The sequence below is a fragment of the Lemur catta genome, chromosome 19, assembly GCF_020740605.2.
Source record: "Lemur catta isolate mLemCat1 chromosome 19, mLemCat1.pri, whole genome shotgun sequence".
NCBI classification, from domain to species: domain Eukaryota; kingdom Metazoa; phylum Chordata; class Mammalia; order Primates; family Lemuridae; genus Lemur; species Lemur catta.
In genome coordinates, this window is record NC_059146.1 from 19837847 (window position 1) to 19856158 (window position 18312).

The following is an 18312-nucleotide window of genomic DNA, read 5'->3' on the forward strand; positions in this document are numbered from 1 at the left end:
TGTACATTGTACATGATAGGTAAGTTTTTATCCCCCTCTTTCCTCCCACCTTCCCCCCGTCTTAGTTTCCAATGTCCTTTACACCACTTTATGACCGTGTGTACCTATTGTTTACCTCCCACTTATTAGTGGGTGGTGTTTGTTTTTTCATTCCTGAGGTACTTCACTTAGGATGATGGTCTCCAGTTCCATCCAAGTTGCCACAAAAGACATTACTTCATTCCTTTTAATGGCTGAGTAGTAGTCCATGGTGTACCACATTTTCTTTATCCATTCATTAATTGATAGGCACTTAGGTTGATTCCATACCTTTGCAATTGTGAATTTTGCTGCAATGAACATTTGGGTGCAGGTGTCCTTTTGACAAAAATGACTTCTTTTCCTTTGGGTAGATACCCAGTAGTGGGATTGCTGGATCAAATGGTAGGTCTACTTTTAGTTCTTTAATGAATCTCCATACTGTTTTCCATAGAGGTTGTACTAAGTACAGTCCCACCAACATTGTATAAACATTTCTTTTTCACCACATCCCTGCTAACATCTATCGTTCTTTGGATTTTTTAATAATGGCCATTCTGATAGAGGTAAGGTGGTATCTCATTGTGATTTGTATTTCGCATTTCCTTGATGATCAGTGATATTGAACATTGTTTTCATATGTTTCTTGGCCATTTGTCTATTATCTTTTGAAAAAACTGTTCATGTCTTTTGTTCATTTGTTAATGGGGTTGTTTTTTCTTGTTGATTTGTTTGAGTTCTTAGTAGATTCTGGATATTAGACCTTTGTTGGATGTATAGTTTGCCAATATTTTCTCCCATTCTGTAGGTTGTCTGTTTACTCTGGTTATTTCCCTTGCTGTACAGAAACTTTTTAATTTAATTAAGGCTCATTTATTTTTGTTGTTGCTGTATTTGCTTTTGGAGTGTTAGTCATAAATTCTTTCCCCCAGCCTGATGTTCAGAAGAGTTTTTTCTACATAGTCTTCTAGAATTTTTATAGTTTCAGGTATTACATTTAAGTCCTTAATCCATCTTGAGTTAATTTTTTGTATATGGTGAGAGATAGGGATCCTGTTTCATTCTTCTGCATGTGGCTACCCAATTTACCCAGCACCATTTATTGAATAGGGCATCCTTTCCCCAGTATATATTTTTGCCCACTTTGTCAAAAATCAGTTGTTTGTAGTTATATGGTTTTATTTCTAGATTCTCTATTCTGTTCCATTGGTCTATGTCTCTATTCTTATACCAGTACGAAGCTGTCTGGGTTGCTATAGCCTGGTAGTATAATTTGAAGTCAGGTAATGTGATGCCTCCAGATTTCTTATTTTTGCTTAGATTTGCTTTGACTATTAGGACTGTCTTTTTGGTTCCATATGAAGTTTAAGATTACTTTTTCTAGATCTCAGAAAAATGACATTGGTATTTTGATGGAAATTGCATAGAACCTTTAAATAAATTTGGGCAGGATGGACATTTTAACACTGTTGATTATTCCAATTCATCAGCATGGGACATTTTTCCATTTGTTTGTGTCATCTATGATTTCTTTCATCGGTGTTTGTAGTTCTCCTTGTAGGGATCTTTCACCTCCTTGGTTAAGTATATTCCTAGGTATTTTATTTTCTTTGCAGCTATTGGGAATGGTATTGAGTTCTTGATTTGACTGTCAGTTTGACTATTATTAGTATGTAGAAATGCTACTGATTTGTGTACATTGATTTTATAACCTGAGACTTTGCTAAATTCATTTATCAATTCTAGGAGTCTTTGGCTAGAGTCTTTAGGGTTTTCCAGATAAAAGAACATATCATCAGCAAACAGGGACAGTTTGACCTCCTTTTTCCTGATTTGGATGCCATTTATTTCTTTCTCTTGCCTAATTACTCTGGCTAGGACTTCCAGTACTGTGTTGAATAGAAGTGGTGCCAGTGGGCACCCTTGTCTTATTCCAGTTCTTAGGGCGACTGTTTCAACTTTTCTCTAATTGATACGATGTTGGCTATAGGTTTGTTGTATATAGCTTTTACTATTTTGAAGTATGCTCATTCTATTCCTAGCTTGTTAAGGGTTTTTGTCATGAAGGGGTACAGGATCTTATCACATACTTTTTCTGCATTTATTGAGATGATCACATGGTCTTTGTTTTTACTGTGTTTCAAACTTTAGACAGGTTCCTCTAAGCCCTTTTTTCAACTAGACCCTGTCCTTGAGCTGCTTGGTCCAGTTATAGCAAGAATCCTGCTAAGCCCATTCAGGAAGAATCCCACCCCCCTCACTCCTTGATATCTGATCATCTTTCATATCTGATCAAATTCCTCAGCCCTCGCCCTTATTATCTGATCACCCTAGCCTGCTTTCAGCAAGAATCCTGTTAAGTTGCTTTAGCAAGAATCACCCTACGTTTGATGGCCCCTCTTAGCAGTTTTTCCTCTTAGCACTGGCAAGGCCCACCCTGCACCCTGCCACTGCACCACGCTCCTTGGTTGTAAACCTCCACTTATCTTTGCTCATTCAGAGTTGAGCCTGATCTCTCTCCCTGATTGCGGTATCTTAACACCTATCCCAATAGTCCTGAACAGTCTGTGTTAACAAGTATCAGAGTAATTTTTTCTTTAACAAAAGCGATTTCAACATTTGTATAAATTTCAGGTTCCATAAAACCTGGGTCTTCCCCTGCCTCCGGTTTCAGGTAAACAGGAGGTAATCACCCTTATCCCCCACTCCCTAAATGTTTCAAGGACAATTGCCTTGGGCTGGACAGAGCAGGTACTAGAGAAGAAAAGCAATTGTGGCCACCAGCCAGGCTTCACATGAGCAGGATGCGCAATTCACATTGGTCTAGTAAATTTCAAGCTCTGTACTTAGCGTGTCCGAGACTTCTAAGCCGTCTTACCTTTGTGTTCTATCAGCCTTCCAACACATGAATGATGAAATCTTTATATTAAGTTCCCTTGCTGAAACATATACAGTGGTTTCTGTTTTCATGTTGACCTTGAACTGGTTAAATCTCAGAGATGAAAAAATGAGCATGGGATGACTTCAAATTCCTTCGTGATATAACTCAGACCCAACCAGAAATAAAGATAATTTCCCTAACAAGATAAAAGGTGCCTTCGGCAAACATCATACCTAATGAAGTACCTTGAGGTCCTAGCATAGTAAGGCAATAAAAATAAATACACGATACAAGAATCGGAAAGAAATTTTTTTTAAAAAGATCTTTCTTCATAAACAGCATGATGACATATATAGAAAGATCCACAGATACACTTTGGGGCTATGGTGTCATGATATATGTATATTGGTTTTCATCCACGGTTTCTGGCTCATAACTTCTGTAGTCCTTGTTATAGCACTGAGAAGCTTTAGGCCTCAAAACAGTCCTCAGAAAACAACACATCTCTCTCTGACCTTTTCCGGTCTTCCTTTCACCGCACCCAAGGCAGGAGTCTAATCCGATCGTGGGTCAAAAGACTCTCATTCCAGAGAGGGTCCTGCCCTATACCCTGGAGGAAAGAATACTGCACAGAGAGGCCAAAAAAGTCTACAGGCCTTGCAGGGTTTAGACCATGAGCTTTTTGTCCAATCACATTTCTACATGGTTGTCAATCATGCCTATGTAATGAAGCCTCCGTAAACACCCCAGAAGACACAGTCGGAAAACTTCCAGGTAACTAAACACATGGAGGTTCCTGGAGGGTGGTGCCCCCCCTTTCTCCATACCTCACTGTACATACCTCTTCATGTATGTCCTTTACAATATCCTTTATAACAAACTAGTAAATGTGTTTCCCTGAGTTTTGTGAGCCACTCCAAGAAACTAATCCAATACAAAGGGGGGGGTCATTAAAACTCCAAACTTAAAGCCAGTTGGTCAAAAGTTCTGGAGGTCTGGACTCGCAAATGGTAGGAAGGGGAAGGCAGTTTTGGAGACTGAACACTCACTCTGTGAAATATGACACTCCCTCCAAGTAGATAGTGTCAGAATTTATTCTGAGGACACCCAAGTGGTGTCCGTTGCTTGGTGTGTGAGGGAAAAACCCACACCCATTTAGCTGCAGTTTTCTTCTGTGTTAATGATTGTTGTGGTGTAGAGTTTAGAAAAAAATGCAATCTGGGGTTTTCCATAAATAGGATCTTAATAAAAGAGTTAGCAAGGTTCCCAGAGATTAATCAACTACAAAATCAGTTGTACTTCCCTATCACAGTAATAAACAAAAAGCCAATTTATAAAAGGTGCTATTGACACTAGCTTCAAAAATTATGATATGCCAAGAATATATCTAATTATTTAGAGAGGTATCTAACAAAAATGCAAAGTGTGCAACCTCAGTGGAGGAAATTAGAAATCTATATCAAAGGACATTAAAGATATAAGTAAATTGAGAAAGGCAGATGTTAATGAGTTTGAAAACAATATCCTATAAATATCAATTCCACCCAAATTAATCTACAGAGTCAGAGCAATATGTCACACAACTCCCCAAGTGACCTTTGTGCAACTTAATAACTCTGTTGTGAAATTTATACTGAAGTAGATATTTCCAAGTATAGTCAAGGCAATCAGGAATAAGAATTGAGTGGCTCTGAATGTCATCAAGGTATATATATTACAATGTTATAGAAAATGTGACCATGTTGTGCTGACACAGAAATAGACCTATAGACTGATGGAATAAAACAGATAACATAAAAATAGACCTCAACCATCAGAAACATCATGTGTGATAGAGAAGGTGATGGGAAGTGGCAAGTGATAGGTTTTCCAATAATAGATGTGGGCAAGTAGGGATCTGAATACGATCAAATGAAATTAGACCCCTAGCTCAGACCATGCATGAAAATCAAGTACAGGTGTTTTGGGAAAATCCTGGGACAGTATAGAAAAACCACCCCCCAAACTGAGATGGAGCTAAGAGACCAAAGAATGACTCCAGCTTGGCGAGTTAGACGAGTTTATTTAAAAGTTCTTACAAGGGTATTTATTCCCAGTCAACACAGGGATCTTAAATGCCTTCCCAGTGAATAACAGCTTTTTCATTGTATCATAACGTGTTCTCATTGAAACAAATCAAGCATATGCAGTACAATCATCATTCACTGTCATACCACCCATGTTGTGTTGATGCTGTTATAATTAACCAGTAGGCAGGGATTTTAGTATTATCATTAGTTAAAGGGTATCATAGGTCAGTGAAAGCAGTTGTAAAGCAGTTAGGGCTGGTTTACACTGGCTGCCTCTGCCCTAAGAGAGTGCTGAGGCACATCTCTTGTGCCTGGGAACTATCTTTTGGTATTTACTTAATCTATTTTGTAACAATTTTGTTGAGCTCTTCAAACTAGCACAGCACGGTGTTTATTTATATGCTAGGGAACTTGCGTTTTTCCCTCAAGTGGCTTAAGACCTAACAATAGAACTGTTAGAAGATAATATAGCAGGATATCATCATGAACGTGAGGTCGGAAAGGATTTCTGAACAAGACGTAAATAAAATGTTTTACATAGAGAAAGATCGGAAACTTGGACAACAGTAAAATTAAGAACTCATCATAAAAGACACCATAGGGAGTGCTGAATCATCAGCCACCAAGTGAAGGAAGGTATTTACAACACATATAAAAACCAAAGTATCAGTATTGAGAATATAAGAAGTATTTCTACAAATATATAAGAAATAGAAGGATGCAGGAAAAAATGGGCTCACTTGAGCAGGTGCCTGGTAAAAGATAACATACAACTAGTGAGTAAACAAATAAAAACTTTCTCCACCTAATTAGCAACAAGGAAAATGCGTGTTGTATCCAGAAGAGATACTGTTATACATACTCCAAGTTGGCAAATATTAAGGTATCTGACAGCACAAAGTATTAGTAAAAGTGTGGAGCAATGCTTGTTGGAATACAAATAACATTTATATTAATAATATAATAATACAGTAATATTATCATATTCATATTGATTTTAATTAATGAATGATTAACCAATATTGATTAATTGCTGATGTCTATTAATTACTAACCATATTTTGATTAATTGTATACAATTAATAATATCATGGGTGGTTCCTACCCATTTGGCTCCAGGGTCCCTTTTAAGGCATGAGTAACAGGGGATTCCATACTAACTCTGTGTGTTGTTCCACTCCAGTCTCCACTTCTGTTGCCCACTCTTGGAGAATTGATGCTCCTATCACTCTCACAGTGGCTCAGAGGTAAACAAGTATATGTTATACACATCCTCTTAAGATATATCTCCCACTGACACTCATCTTGAATCCCCTGGTGCTCAGAGAGCAGTCATTGTCCTGGGGGAAACTGAGGAGGTGACATTGACCTTGGGGATTATATTTTGCACATTCATCATGTTCGTGTGCAGTTACTAGAGCACAATAATCACGTGCTTGGCTATAGTGAGTTTTAGGATTTTAGGATCTCAGGTGTAGGGAAAGGTACAGAGCATCAGGTCACTTGTTCCCTGGGGTGAGCAACAGAGACATCTGCTGTGCCAGCCTCAACCCCCACGTGGTCCCCTCTGGCCTTTGGCCCACTCAACACTATAGGCATCTCTCAAGCTGAAGATTACAGATCTTTCCCAGGGATAGCCTCATTCCCCTAATCCCTATACTGTGTCCTTTATATTAGGAGTAAGAAACAGATGGGGAGGGTGAGGGGAGAGGAAATTGCAACTGAAGCCACAAGGTATAGACAGAGGACAGGAAAGGAAATTTCAACAACACCTCTACCAGAAAAGCTGGGCCCCAAGGGCAAGGAAGAGGCCAGGCTGGACCACCTCAGGAGCACGATGTTCATTCTAATAAACATAAAGTAACCCCAACTACTGAACTGGGAGAAAGAACCAAACATTTTCACATTCAAGAAGGGCTACAGAGTTCACTTCAGAGAGACGAGTATGTATATTTTTTTTTTTTTGCAAAAAACCTAATGATAATATATTTTATTCAGGTGAAATTCACACCACATACTAATGGTAATTTTGGGTGTATAAACTTTTAGAGGATTAGATGAAGAGGAAGCTAAAATGATGCTGGATAATAAAGTATCATGAACTATAGGCATCCCCCTTGTGGAGGAAAGAAAAAGCATTGTTAAAAGTCCTAGACTCAGTGAAAATGAGATGAGGAATTCAGAAATGCCCTCTTTTCCCCAACAGCAAGGTAACAGGAGAGAGATGTCCAGTAAAAGATATTTTGTCATGGGAATATACAGAAGAAATAGAAGAAAAAATGGGCTTACTTGAGCAGGTGCCTGGTAAAAGATAACATATAGCTAGTGAGTAAACAAATAAAAACTTTCTCCACCTAATCTGCAACAAGCAAAATGCATGGTGAATTTTTGCAACACAATGTCTAGTATCCAATATAATCTACTTCCTGACCTGAAGCGTCATTCCCTTCTGCTGTCCCCAAATCTTGAATGAAGAATGTTATGTAAAATGCACTTGTATAAAGTGTGGGGAGATGGAGAAAAGAAGTCTTTGCTCTCTTGTTAGGGGAAGTTACACCAGCTTGCGTATGACAGGGACCCATCATCCTTAGGAACTCTCCCACATACTGTGGTGAGTTGGCAGCTTTGGGTTTTCTGTAATTATTAAGCATGGGAGATGCAGTTCCTTTCTGTGGATATTAAAGCACAAACAGGATGCAGAATTTGGAGACTACTATTTTGTACCATAAAAATTGAAATCTGCTGTTACAATCTTGGAAGATATCAGCCTGGTACCGTACAATCTGGATAAAACTGACACATGAGAGGAGGAGCTAGGAACAAAATTCAGACAGAATTACTAGAGAACCCCTGTGTCTGAGTATGTGATTCAGTGAGGCAGGAAGTATGTGGAGGTTCCAACAAGGAGAGGTGTGGACCAAGAAAACTCAGGTGGCTAGGAAGTCATTCCTGTTGATTGGGCTTCCATTGGATGGGTATATCTAGCTTGTATTTTGATTATATTTGACTGAAAGTGTTTACAAAAGTGTTTTATTTTTGTAAAATAATGCTTAACACTAAATTCTCCATTTTAGCCATTTTTAAGTGTGCGGTTCAGTGGTATTAAATATTTTCATTTTATGGTGCAACTCTCACTACCATCCATCTCCAAAACTATTTCATCTTCCCTGACTGGAACTTTGTACGCATTAAACACTAGTTCTTCATTTCTACCTCACCCCACTCCCTGGCAACCACCATTCTATTTTCTGTCTCTATGAATTTGACTCCTCCATATACCTCATATAAAGAGTCATATAAAATTTGTCCTGTTGTGTCTGGCTTATTTCACTTAGCACAGTGTCTTCTAGGTAATCCATGCTGATGCATTTGTTAGAACTTCCATTTTAAGGCTGAATAATATTTTATTTGATGTATATACTACATTTTGTTTATCCATTTATCCATTAATAGACACTTGGGTTGCTTCCACATTTTGGCTATTGTGCATAATGCTGCTATGAAAATTGGTGTGCAAATATCTGTTAAAGTCCCATATCTGTTCCATTCTTTTGTGTTTCTACTCAGAAGTGGAATTGTGGGATTATATAGTAATTCTGTGTTTAAATTTTTGAGGAATTGTCATACCATTTTTCATAGTGAGTGCACCATTTTACCTTCCCACCAGCAATGCACAAGGGTTCCAATTTCTGCATATCTTCATCAATGTTTGTTATTATCTGGTTTGGTTTGGTTTGGTTTTATGCTAGCCATTCTAATTGGTGTCAGGAGATATCTCATAAAGGTTTTGATTTGCATTCCTCTAATGCTTACTGTTTATAGAAATTTTGTAAATATTTATACATATTGGAATCTATAAATTCGTTTCCAATATTTAAAAATAGAGATTTTTCTTAAAATATTATGAAAGCTCAACTTTCCTTGAACAATTGGAAATCTGGCAATTTCTCCTGACAGTGATTAACTGAAGCTGAGTGGGAGCCACCTCTTTTGCTTTGCTACACATCCCATCATGTGCTGTGGTATGTGCTCCAGCCTCCCTCCTCCAACAAAAATTATGTGCACAATAAAGAAGGCAAAAACATAAAATAAAATAAATTGTTTTAGTCTATTTGGCTGCTATAACAAAATACCTTAGACTGGGTAATTTACAAACAACAGAAATTTATTTCTCACAATCCTGGAGGATGGGATGTCCAAGATCAAGGTGCCAGTGGATTTGGAGTCTAGTGAGAATTCTCTGCTTCATAGCTAGTATCTTCTCATGGTGTCCTCACATGGTGAAAGGTGCAAACACACACTTTTCAATCTCTTCTATGAGAGCACTAATTCTATTTATGAGGATAAAGCCATAATGACTTAATCACTTCCCCCAAAGTCCTACCTCTTAATGCCGTCACCTTGGGAATTAAGATTTCAACATACGAATTTTGCGGGGGACACATACACTTAAACTATTGAATAAATTAATACAATATATCAAGAGTTTAAACAAATAGAACAGAATGAAACATTACACTCTATTTGCTAAGTGTAATTAGGGAATTTAAAAGAAAAAACCTGAAGTGTATCAAAGCCAAATTCATGGGGAAAAAAGACAATGAAGAAATTATAAAAGCATGCTCTTACCTACAAGACAGGTTAAGTTAGATAAGTTTTTTTTTATTTGTTTCTTTTTGTTTGTTTTTGTTGTTGTTTTCTCCATGAGTCATTTCATTTCTTACCTTGTACCTGGCTCTACGGAAGTCATTTAAGAATAAATTAAAAAAAAAAGAATGTAATTCTCTCTAAAACAAATGAGTGGTGTTCAAATAAGTGATTAAACCACAAAGAAGGAAAAAAAGGGACTATCTAATATATTTTGTTAAAGGTTGAGTGGAAGTGATTTTAGTTTAACCAGGTACTTAATTTGTTATATAAGGCTCTTTTAGCTCACTGTAATACAGGCATACCTCATGGACATCATGGGTTTAGTTCCAGACCATCACAATAAAGCAGATATTGCAAATCCCAGCTACTCAGGAGGCTGAAGTGGGAGAACCGCTTGAGCCCAGGAGTTTGAGGCTGTAGTGAGCTACTGGGTAACAGAGCATTTATAATGTCATGGGATATGGGATATGGTAACATTTACATCTATGTAAAATATAGAACAATAGTAACAGGCAAGGTGGACAAGTGGTATATGTGTCTGCAGAGTTGGAAGCTTATTTCACTTAATGGCCTCCAGGTTTACCCATGTTGTCACAAATGGCAGGATTTTCTTCTTTTTTTGTGGCTAAATAATGTCATTGTCTTTAGAATGAAGAAATAACCAGAGATATCTTCACACATGGAATACAATCGCTCCTCAGTACATGCGGGGGCTTGGATGCTCAAGTCCCGAAGTTGGCCCTGCGGAACCATGGATACAAAAAGCTACCTCCGTACTCTGTGATGCCACATTCCCACTGATACCGCATTTTCCATCTGCAGCTGTTGAACGTGTGGGTGCGGAACCGGCGGATACACAGGGTGACTGTGCTATTGTAACAGCAAAAACAATACCAAAACCAAAAATCAACTGTTTATCCAGATAAATGAGAAAAACCATACTGAAAGAAGCCAGATACTGAAGTACATATAATGTTTGCTTCAGCTTGTAGATGGAGAAAAGCTGCCAATACAGATAGATCTGTATGGACAGAGAGGGAACAGTCGTCCCCAGAGGATTGTGTAGACTGGAAACAGCAGCAAAAACCCATTTGTGGGGCCTGGAAAGAATCTGTATGTTGAGCCGGATGGTGGAAACAAGAGTGTGTACATATGTAAAAATTCAGCTAATTATACTCTTCAGATTTACATGATTTATTCAATTTAAGTCTGGCTTATTTCTTTCATGCATCAAAAAAAAAAAATGTAGAAAGAGCCTTAGATAAAACATGTCCAAAAAAAGATTAAGATGTAATGTTGGTCTACAAACCACCACAGAGGCATTAAGTGGTGAAATCAATTTTTACGTTGTATTGTTTAATAAATTTTCACGTATAATTAAATGCTATAATATTTTATAATAATCATAATGAGGTAGAGTCTTTAAATAAAAAGCAAAGCTGTGTTCATGACTGCACTGTGCATCCGTGTCTATCCTGACATGGAAGTTCAGGAGACCAGAAACTCAAGTGTTAAGAAGGTAAGTTTTGGGTAATGGAGGATAAGACCCTAAGTGCATTCCCTGTGCAGTCCTGGGGTTGGAGAGGGAGGAGAAGGCTGGGAGGGGAAGGGATGAGGGTGATGTAGCTGGGGCTGGGACAGGACCAACAGGGAGAAGGGGAGTAAGTAGATGGGCATGGGGCAGGCAGGAAACAAGGGGCAGTCAGTGGGGTGTGAGTTTCCAGAAGGAAGCTGACAGTGATGGCCCACGTCTGTCCCTCTGGGCTTGGTGTCCACACCTCAGTTCTGTCTTGGGAAGGAAGGGCTCAGTCGGGCTCTCAGCCCTGATCCCCTGGGAACCTCTGCGCCTGCATAGCCAACACGGGTCTCAGATCAGATCCAGCCACTTTAATTCTGGCTCCAGGTGGGTCAGGAGAGCTCAGCCCCACCTGGGACTCAGGGGCTTATTACTGGGCTTCCCTGGAGAGAGGCAGCTTTGCTAGCCTGGTATAGTAGATCCAGGTGAGGCCATAGGTGAGGAGGAAGCCAGCCCCCATGAGGGCCCCCCGGAGCAGGGTGATGACCAGGGCCCGGGAGCCCTCCTGTTCCTCAGTCACACATCTGCAGCCAGAGGGGCTTCCTGGAAAAAAGGAGAGGAGATGAAGGTCTGTCCCCAGGCCTCAGCCCTCCCACAGCCCACACACCTGGCCAGGCTGCCCACCCCAGCACCTGTCCTGCAACTCACTCTGCACAGAGAGGCTCAACGAAAGATGCTGGGAGCCCAGTGGGTGCTGAGCCCCGCAGGTGAATTCCCCTCCATCTCCAGCCCCTACGGAGAGCAGCTCCAGGACCCCGGGCGCCGAGGCCTGGGGGGGATCCAGGGTTTTTCCCTCCCGGGACCAGCTCAGCCTGGCAGGGGGGTTGCTGTCAACCACACAGATGAGGCTCAGGGACTGGCCCTCCAGGACAGGCAATGACGTGCCGTCGTTCAGGATCTTCAGGACTGTGCAAGAGACACACAGCAGGGTGAGTGAAGCTGCGGGGTCTGTCTCCCCCTCACTCCTCTCACTGAGCCACAGGTAGACAGACAAGACCACGTGGGGAGTACTGGGAATGGGTGTCATGGATGAAGGGGTGATGACACCAGCGGTCAGGTCAGGCCATCAGAAGGACGGGGGCTGAGCCGAGGCTGGAAGGATGAGCAGGTGTTCTCCCGCTAAGGGGAAGTGGGTGGGATGCTCAGGTGCACACGTGCCAAGAACTGAGACCGCCTGGCAGACCAGAGGAAGCCCACTCTTAGCAGGGAGGACCAGGAGCTCCACAGACACAATGATGGGGGGAGAGGAGGCGGGGTCAGAGCTTTGCGGGATGTGAGGGCCAGGCTGGGGGCCTTGGGCTTTGTCCTGGGGGTGCTGAAAAGCAGAAGGGGCTGAGAGGAGGGGAAACACAGAATCAGCGCTGGGTCTAGAGAGATCCTGCTGCAGCCAAGAGGAGGCCTGGGCTGGGGGAACTGGACAGGAGGCAGGAGGCTGGGGAGGGGCTGGGGCAACGGGCCAGGGTGGAGGACGCAACTTCAGCTGGGTGTGGAACCGAGGGGAAGGAGAGGAGGGAAGTGACTGGTGACGTGGTGGTCTCCGCTGACCCATGGGGTGTAGCTGGTGAGGAAGGGAGTTTTTCAGGCTGTGTCCAGAATACTCCTGGGATTACGTGGGGGCCGGGGAAGGGCTAATTGAGAGGCAGCTGCAGGAGGTGGCTGAATGTGTAGATCTGTGGCCCAGGAAAAGGGCTGGATATAAAGTCGTGGGAGGTTTCAAGACAAGGTCAGGGGAGGGACAGGATGGCCCAGGAAAGTAGAGAGAGAGAGAAACGAGGGCGGGGCAGAGCCATGGGAGTGGGAACATGGAAGGGTCCTGAGAAGGGTGATCAGACCAGAGAAGAGGGAGGGCGAGTATCAGAGGAGGTGGGGGCTCACAGAAATTCAAGAAGAGGGAGCAGTCCCCAGAATCACCAACATCAGAGACAGAAAGAACAGTGGCTGCCTGGGGCTGATGGAAGAGGAAATGGGGAGTTGCTGTTTAATGGGAGCAGAGTTTCAGTTTTGCAAGATAAAAAAAGGAGCTCTGCAGATTGATTGCACAAGAGTGTGAATGTACTTAACACTACTGTACTCTTCAAAATGGTTAAAATGACAAATTTTATGCTGTGTGCATTTTATCACAATTAAACATAAATTTGAAAAAAGAGAAAAGGGAGAAGCCAGAAGCAATACTGGGTCTGCCGGTGCCAGACCTTGTCGAGTGGGAGTCGGGGCGGGGACAAAGGAGCGAGGGAGGGTCTCCTCTCTGGTTCTGAGCCCTGAGCCTGCAGAGTGCCCCCATCACAGCCCGGAGAGGAGAGGGTCTTCCTTACCTGTGCCATTTCTGAAGATGCTGATGGTGAGGTTCCGTGGAGCATCTGGGATAGAAAGATATGGCCCCCCAACTTCAGGTGTGGAGTGGACCTGCATGGGCCCAGCAAGTGCCCAAGGAGAGGCCACACAAACCAGGAAGGTGGGGACGGCTGTCCTCAGCCCCTCCCCACCTAAACTCCCAAGCTCAGATCCATGCCAAGGTTCCTCAGGTTTTCCTTCTCTTTCTCTCTCTCTCTCTCCTACACGCATGTGCACGCACACACACACACATGCACACACACAGGCACACAAATGCACACACAAACCCCACTCCCACTGCCCTCGGTGACCCAGCTGTCCCTCCCCCAACTCACAGGAGACATTGAGCTGGACAGTTCTCTCTGTGGTCACATGACTTCCTTGGAGTTTCACCTGACAGGTGAGGTTGGTGCCGTGGTCCTGGGGCCTCGGGGTGAGAGTGATTGCCGAGGAGTGAAGGGTGTCGGGGTCCAGGGACTTGAGGGCAGCCCCCGTCCAGGAGAATGTGAGAGGCCGTCCCCCTTCGCAGGATCCTGGCAGGCTGCAGCTCAGGTTTGTGGGGCGGCCGGACTCCACAGGCTCCAGAGAGTGGATGTCGGGTTTCTCTGTCAGGGCTGAGGAGGAGACAGGGAGATGCCCAGGCCCCGGGAGGGTGGGGACCCACAGCACGACCTGCCAGTGACCAGGGCCTCAGGCCCTAAGCCTGCCCCAAGTCCTCTATCTCTTTTAACCACTCCTGCCCCAAGACCGGAAGCAGGGCATATTCTAATGTCCTGTCCCTGTTCTAATACGGGGACTCCACATCCCAGGATCCTCTCCTGGGGCCTCGGCCATACCTGTCACCTGCAGATACAGCTTATCGTTTTCGTAAGTATGTTTTGCAGAATTGCTACTCTCCACTTGGAAGAAGTAGGTCCCTGTGTCCTCTATCTTGGCGTCTCTGATGCTCAGGGAGCAGTTTCTGGTCCTGACGTCCCCAAGGAGGAGGAATCGGCCCTTGGTGCCTGTCTTCACTGCTCTGTTTGGCTTGTTTGTGGCCACAACATCATTATAGTATATCCTGTCCTCATCCCGGAACCAGTGGAGGTAGACTGGGTTAAAGGCATACCACGAAGTCCAGGGTGGGTAGGAGAAGGAGCAGGGCACGAGGACGCACAGGCCCTCTTGTACCGTCACTGACTTCTTCACTTGCAGCTGGTACCCTGTGTCCTGCAGGGACCCTAGGGAGACACAGGCTCAGCTGCAGCTGCAGCTTCCCCGAGACTCATGCCCGTCCCTCCTCCCTCAGCCCACTCACCCCCCCACAGCAGGGGCAGCAGCAGCAGGGCCAGCATGTCTGCATCGCCAGGTCCGGAGCCGGGGCCCAGTCCTCTGTCAGGGAAAGAAATGCCCCGAGTGTGGGGTGGGGCTGGGGAAGTCCGTACAGGAAGCTGGCGGGTGAGCAGAGCCGTGGCCTCACAGACGGGGAACTTGATGCTGCTGGGGGGTGAGGCCGGGGCTGGGAAATCCTCCTGTTCCCACCCCCCACAGGAGGCTGCGGGTCCAGACTTATAAGTCTAGATTCATAAGGTGAGGAGTCGCCCGGCCCCATAGCTGCAGTGCTTTCCTTATGCACCGTCGTCTACACAGGGAAGAGAATACCACCTGGCCAGCTCTGGGGGGCAGAGCTTCTGGACCCTCGGGGAGACCAAAGAGCAAATTCATTAAGATATGATGGGAGCTGCAACCAGGGAAGCCCAGGCTTGGGTCCAGGTTTGGAGGGACAAATAGGTCTGGTGGACACGGCCAGGTCTTTAGCAGTCAGCAGAGATGTGGCCCCCACCAGTGACCATGAGGTCTCCTGATTCCTTGGATTTGGGCCCCTGATGTCATCATTTTCCTTGTCCCAGGCAGCTTCAGACTCCAGCTCTAGCATCGACAGCCAGACCAGACCCGAGTGCCGGGCATTTGGAATGAGGAGGCTGAGCACATGCTATGCCCACATTGGAACCCAGACTCCTCACCTGCCGGCTGTTGAACGTTACAAAATTATTTAATCTCTCTGTGCCTCGGTTTGCTCATCTGAAAAATAGTGACGATAGTGGCATTGCTGTGTGAGGATTAGATGAGTCCATGTGTGTAAAATGCTCAGGACAGAGCCTGGCCCTGGGTAAATACTCCTTCAGCCACTGTTTCCTGGGCCCCTGCTGTGTGCTGAGGATACAGCAAAGAGTGAGCTCTTAGGATGCGAAAGTGAATAAAAAACCTTAGTGGGGAGACAAGCATTTAATATGAAAATTAGAGTACACAGTCTCCTAGAAAATGACATATACTAAGTAAAAAAATAAAACAGAAACCCAGAAGAGGAATCGCTGAGGACTGCTATAATTTTTAAAAACATAAAACATGGCTGGGGAAGGCCACATGCAGAAGGTGACATTGGAGCAAAGACATGAAAGAAGTGAGGGGATGAGTCTGCAAGTATCTGGGCCAATGTGGGTCCATTCCAAGGGACAGGCACATTTAAAATTCCCAAGGAGGGAACACATGTGGTGTGCTTTGAAAACAGCTAGATGACAGCATGGCAGAGTGATCAGTGGAGAGCACAGTAGGACGGTCATTCTGGGAGGTGCCGTGGGTCAGGTCACGAAGAGATTTGGAGGCTCTTGTAAGAACTTGACTTTTGCTGAGTGTATTAGTCAGGGTTCTCCAGAGAAACAGAACCCACGGGGTTTGTGTGTGTGTGTGTGTGTGTGTGTGTGTGTGTGTGTGTGTTTGTTTATTTATTATAAGAAATTAGCTTATGCAATTATGGAGGCTGACAGGTCCCAAGCTCTGCGGTTGGCAAGCTGGAGACCTGGGAGAGCCGATGGTGTCCTCCTCTGCCACAAGCTGCCAGGCTTGAGACCCAGGAAGAGCCAATGTTTCAGTTCAAGTCCAAAGGCAGGAAGAAACTCATGTCCCAGATAGAAGAAAGTCAGAAAAGAGTTTCCCTTGCTCACGTTTTTGTTCTGTTCAGGCCATGCAGAGGAGGGCAATCTGCATTGTTCAGTTTACTGATGTAAATGTTAATCTCCTCCCAACCCCCCTCACAGAAACACCCACAATAATGTTTGGCCAAATGTCCAGGCACCCTGTGGTCTGGTCAAGTTGACACCTAAAACCAACCATCGCACCAAGTGAGTTGTCCAGACTGTTCAGGGGTTGAACAGAGAAGGGACAGCATTTTATCTGCTTTCACCTGATCACTCTGCTTGCTATTCTGTGACCAGGGTCTGCTGAGCTGTCTCAGTGTTGGGGATGTGAGACGGGAGTGCTCAGGTCTGGATGGACCTGGTAGACGTGGAGAGAAGAGGATGAATTAACAGTACTTGTTGGCCGGGCGCGGTGGCTCACGCCTGTAATCCTAGCACTCTAAGGGGCTGAGGCAGGAGGATCGCTTGAGGTCAGGAGTTTGAGGCCAGCCTGAGCAAGAGCGAGACCCCGTGTCTACTAAAAATAGGAAGAAATTAGCTGGACAACTAAAAATATATATAGAAAAAATTAGGCAGGCATGGTGGCACATGCCTGTAGTCCCAGCTACTTGGGAGGCTGAGGCAGGAGGATCGCTTAAGCCCAGGAGTTTGAGGTTGCTGTGAGCGAGGCTGATGCCACAGCACTGTAGCCCGGGCAACAGAGCGAGACTCTGTCTCAAAAAAAAAAAAAACAGTACTTGTTAACAAATCAGATGCACATAGGGAGAAAAAAGGTCACAAACAATGGCAATGTGTTTGGCCTGAGCAGTTGCAGGAAAAGGAAAAGACATCAAGAGAATTTTTATGGAAGAGAATCAGGAGATCGGCTTGGGACATGTTGGGTTAGAGGTGTGCATTCGACACACAAGTGGAGGGTAAGTGGAAGGCGTTAGAGCTCAGAGTCTGGAATTTGGAAAAGGTTTTGGCCGGAGGCAAATGTGGAATCATCGGCACCCAGATGGTGTGTGAAGTCGTGAGCATGAGTCACATCACAAAGGGCGTGAGTTTAGGGCTTCCGTGGCCCGAGTATCAGACCTTCCTTCCCACTGAAAATAACTAAAAACATAGGGAGGATAACTAACCACTGCAAATCTTCTTAAAACCACACAAAGGCTGACAAGAAAGAGAAGAATTTTCAGTCTAAGATGTAGGAGGTGGTGCAAACCCAGAGAGGGAAACAGAACACAGAAGTCAAACCTGCCCTGGGGAAACTTGGAATGTGGGAAACTTGAATTTGGTGTTTCCTGGACCTGAAGATGGGAGTCAGACTACATAGTAGAGGTAGGGGAAGGTGTGGGGTTTGTGGGCACAGTGCATTCCTGCACACCCCCAAGCTCTGCCCAGTAGAGTGAGATTCAAGCTGGGCCACCCCAACCCCCGTCCCCACTCCCCCTCTGGCCATTGCCCCAGTCAATAGCAACGAGGGCAGAAGCTTCTCCAGGCTGGAGGGTCCTGCCCCGGGATTCTCTAACCACGTGCTCTGACTCATCTATTAGGAGCAGGAACACAAAAAAGATGAGTGAGCAGGAAGGAAGTTGCATCTGAAACCACCACACGTACACGTAAGTACCCTGATTCAGCAGGAAAGGAAGTTTCCCCATGTCTCTAAGGGGGAAAGGGCCCACTGTAAGGGAAGCCGGACTGGCCAACCTCAGGGCCAGCAGCGTCAGGGACTGCGGGAAAAGAGTCCAACCCAGCCTGGGTCTCTGAGCTGTGGAAATAGCAACACAGCACCACGTTTCCGGGCTCAGAGCTACAGCTCCAACCCTACCTCCGACCCATAAACCTTGTAAC

At 44.4% G+C, this 18312-nt stretch overlaps 1 protein-coding gene across 2 annotated transcripts; it reads right to left on the minus strand.

Moving 5' to 3' along the window:
• Positions 1–10945: 10945 nt before the first annotated feature.
• Positions 10946–14965, minus strand: SIGLEC14 (sialic acid binding Ig like lectin 14). 2 transcript variants are annotated; one of them, XM_045532608.1, is made up of 7 exons: positions 14823–14965; positions 14362–14745; positions 13861–14139; positions 13507–13551; positions 11843–12100; positions 11547–11737; positions 10946–11465 (listed from the first exon to the last, which is right to left on the minus strand). In XM_045532608.1, the coding sequence occupies exons 1-6, from the start codon at positions 14857–14859 to the stop codon at positions 11565–11567; spliced, it is 1176 nt and encodes a 391-aa protein (XP_045388564.1). In that variant the 5' UTR covers positions 14860–14965; the 3' UTR covers positions 10946–11465; positions 11547–11564. The 2 variants fall into 2 exon arrangements, with proteins under 2 accessions (XP_045388564.1, XP_045388562.1); XM_045532606.1 differs by having other exon boundaries at positions 10946–11737.
• Between the last annotated feature and the right edge of the window lie 3347 nt (positions 14966–18312).

What these genes read in the sequence shown, in the direction of transcription:
- SIGLEC14 (XM_045532608.1), bottom strand. Translation starts at nt 14,859, where the DNA reads ATGCTGGCCCTGCTGCTGCTGCCCCTGCTGTGGGGGG. An exon ending in GCTGCCCCTGCTGTGGGGGG is followed by an intron (nt 14,746 to 14,822) that starts GTGAGTGGGCTG and finishes GTGTCTCCCTAG; the next exon opens with GGTCCCTGCAGGACACAGGG. An exon ending in CATCTTCAGAAATGGCACAG is followed by an intron (nt 12,101 to 13,506) that starts GTAAGGAAGACC and finishes TCTCTTGCACAG; the next exon opens with TCCTGAAGATCCTGAACGAC.